Below are 2,445 nucleotides of genomic sequence, written 5' to 3' on the forward strand. Positions count from 1 at the left end.
GGCTAGGGGTGAGGAGGGCTCCTCTATCATATCTATAAGCTTGTATAATTTACAATATTTTTTGTCAAATAAAAATAAAAAATTGATTTATCACTTCATGTGGCATCTTTACCTGCAATATATGTTACTTACAATAGCATTCTTCCTGACTTTAATTTGCTTTGTGCACAGCACTGTTGTGCCAGCTTGCAGCACTGCGATCATTTTCACCAGAAAGATTGCAATACTGGAGGGAGAGAGAATCTGGCATGAGCTCTGTAGCTTACTTCCTTGCAAGAGACACTATTGATCATTTCAACACCGTGGTTAAACCAATTGTCTTCCTCTCAACATTTTATTTCTTCAACAATCCACGGTCTACACTTGGAGATAATTATTTGGTCTTGCTTGCGTTAGTTTACTGTGTAACTGGCATAGGTTATACTCTTGCAATTTGGTTTGAGCTGGGGTTAGCTCAGTTGGTAAGTAGGCAATTATCAAATACTTTACCATTCTATGGAAAATCCAAATTACAGGAGGTGATTTAGCTTAATGAACTTTGCTCTTGCAGTGTTCTGCATTGCTACCTGTGGTACTGGTCCTGGTGGGCACTGACCCAAAATTTCCACAATTTATTAAACAATTCTGCTATCCCAAGTGGACACTAGAAGCTTTCATTATTGCTGGAGCAAAAGAGTTAGTAGTTTCTCCCTCAATGTTGTTAGTATTTCCCATTTCCTTAAGCAGCAAATCGACACTCGATGAATAGTAAAAGATGAGTTCTTGTCATTCAATTAAGCTTGTCTGCAGCACAGGCTAGGCAACATTAACTCCTAGAAAAGCATATTGAGCTAATTGTTCATTCATATCTATATATAGAAGAAAAAGATCCTGGGTTTCATAATAGCTTGAAACTGCTAAAAACTGTTTGGTGGAGTGAGAAAAATATAATATTTTCACATGCAAGTTGTTGCAGGCAATGATCACCCCGGCATATACTGAAAATTGTAACTAATCCTCTTAGTGCATATGTATTTTTATTTTTATTTGGTACTAAAGTCTCTAGAGTAAATTACTAAATATCAGCAGTTCCTCGTTCAGTTGCCCTGTAGAAATTTTAGGTAACCAGGTCCCCAACTTTTATAAGTCCAGTACAAATGTTTCTTCTGTTAGTATAACAATCAAACTTAAAGCCTTTTACCCTTTATCCTAACACATATTCTTACGGTATTACCCTTCAGGTATTCTGGTGTATGGCTGATTACTCGATGTGGAGCACTGCTAAAAGGTGGTTATAATATCAATTATTTTGCAATCTGCATCGGCATTATGATGCTTAATGGTGTACTCTTCCGGTTTGTTGCTCTGCTTAGTCTGTTGAAGCTAAGATAGACGTAAGTATGCACATAATTAGGTTTTTGTCAATTTTTCTTCTGCTTTCATTTCACTTAACCTGGATATGTGGATTATGAAGGTTCTTATCATCTCGCGAACTAAAGAACAAGGGTGTGTTCTCTTGAATATTCAAGATTCAACTGCTGCGGAATTTGTATATAACAAGGTTATCACATTGGTAGAGTAGAGATCTCGAGAATATATGCAGATTTGTAATTATTATTCTTGTCCATAAGCTCTTGGGGGGATCGGGCCTACATAGGTAGCATATATGTTTGTACACTTGCTGCCCTTCATTTCTCGAATGCAAATGTAATCTCAAATTGTCCCTTTGTATTTTATTTTGCTGTATGAAAAGTGTGAAATCCAGTTCTACTAGGACAGAAAAGCAGTCTGGTCGTTTTAATACATTATCCACATTTCTCTGGAACACACACTTACCTTGGATTCTGCGGAAGGTGCAACTCTTTTTTTATTGAGAAAGATCCTTGAATGTATAACAAGAAAAAAAAAACACAGATAAAAACACACACACACACATACATATATATAGGACTCATTTTCTGTACTCCTTGAGAGTATGTACTCCCATATTCAATATACCTCGTATATGCATTGACTATACCCCTTTATCATTCTCAATATACTTCATTAAATATTCTAAGATACCTCAATACGAGTTTTGTTGAAAAAATATCATTTGCGACCTACTTTTTGTAATATACCTTTTTCACGTACAAACAAATCAGTATATACGTAAACCTTTTGAAAATATGAGGCACACATGATTTTTTTTCATGAAATCCATTTTAGGGTATCTAGTAATTATCAATGAAGTGTATTAAAAATAATAATGAGGTATAAAAGATTCATCTATGTGGTATATGAGGAGCAAGAGTACGTACTCCCATAAGTATATTAAAAATAATAATGAGGTATATATATATATATTTCTATTTCTATTTCTATTTCTATTTCTAAAGGCTCTTGATCTTATAACACTGTTGTGATCTTCTATTTCTAAAGGAGCAATGCTACAACTACGCACAACTTTTTCGGGAGGTGACATAC

The 2,445-nt window shown here is 35.0% G+C and overlaps 1 protein-coding gene across 2 annotated transcripts in view; it reads left to right on the top strand.

Annotated features, from left to right (window-relative positions):
* Nucleotides 1-1,752, top strand: part of LOC119267764 (ABC transporter G family member 25-like) — a 45,131-nt gene extending 43,379 nt beyond the window's left edge. For both annotated transcript variants that reach the window (XM_037549206.1, XM_037549211.1), the window contains 4 exons: nt 172-461; nt 551-675; nt 1,221-1,373; nt 1,454-1,752. In XM_037549206.1, coding sequence (XP_037405103.1) covers nt 172-461; nt 551-675; nt 1,221-1,371 — 566 coding nt within the window. In that variant the 3' untranslated portion in view covers nt 1,372-1,373; nt 1,454-1,752. The remainder of the gene's footprint in view (nt 1-171; nt 462-550; nt 676-1,220; nt 1,374-1,453) is intronic.
* Nucleotides 1,753-2,445: the final 693 nt, after the last annotated feature.

The sequence above is a fragment of the Triticum dicoccoides genome, chromosome 1A (genome assembly GCF_002162155.2).
Source record: "Triticum dicoccoides isolate Atlit2015 ecotype Zavitan chromosome 1A, WEW_v2.0, whole genome shotgun sequence".
NCBI classification, from domain to species: domain Eukaryota; kingdom Viridiplantae; phylum Streptophyta; class Magnoliopsida; order Poales; family Poaceae; genus Triticum; species Triticum dicoccoides.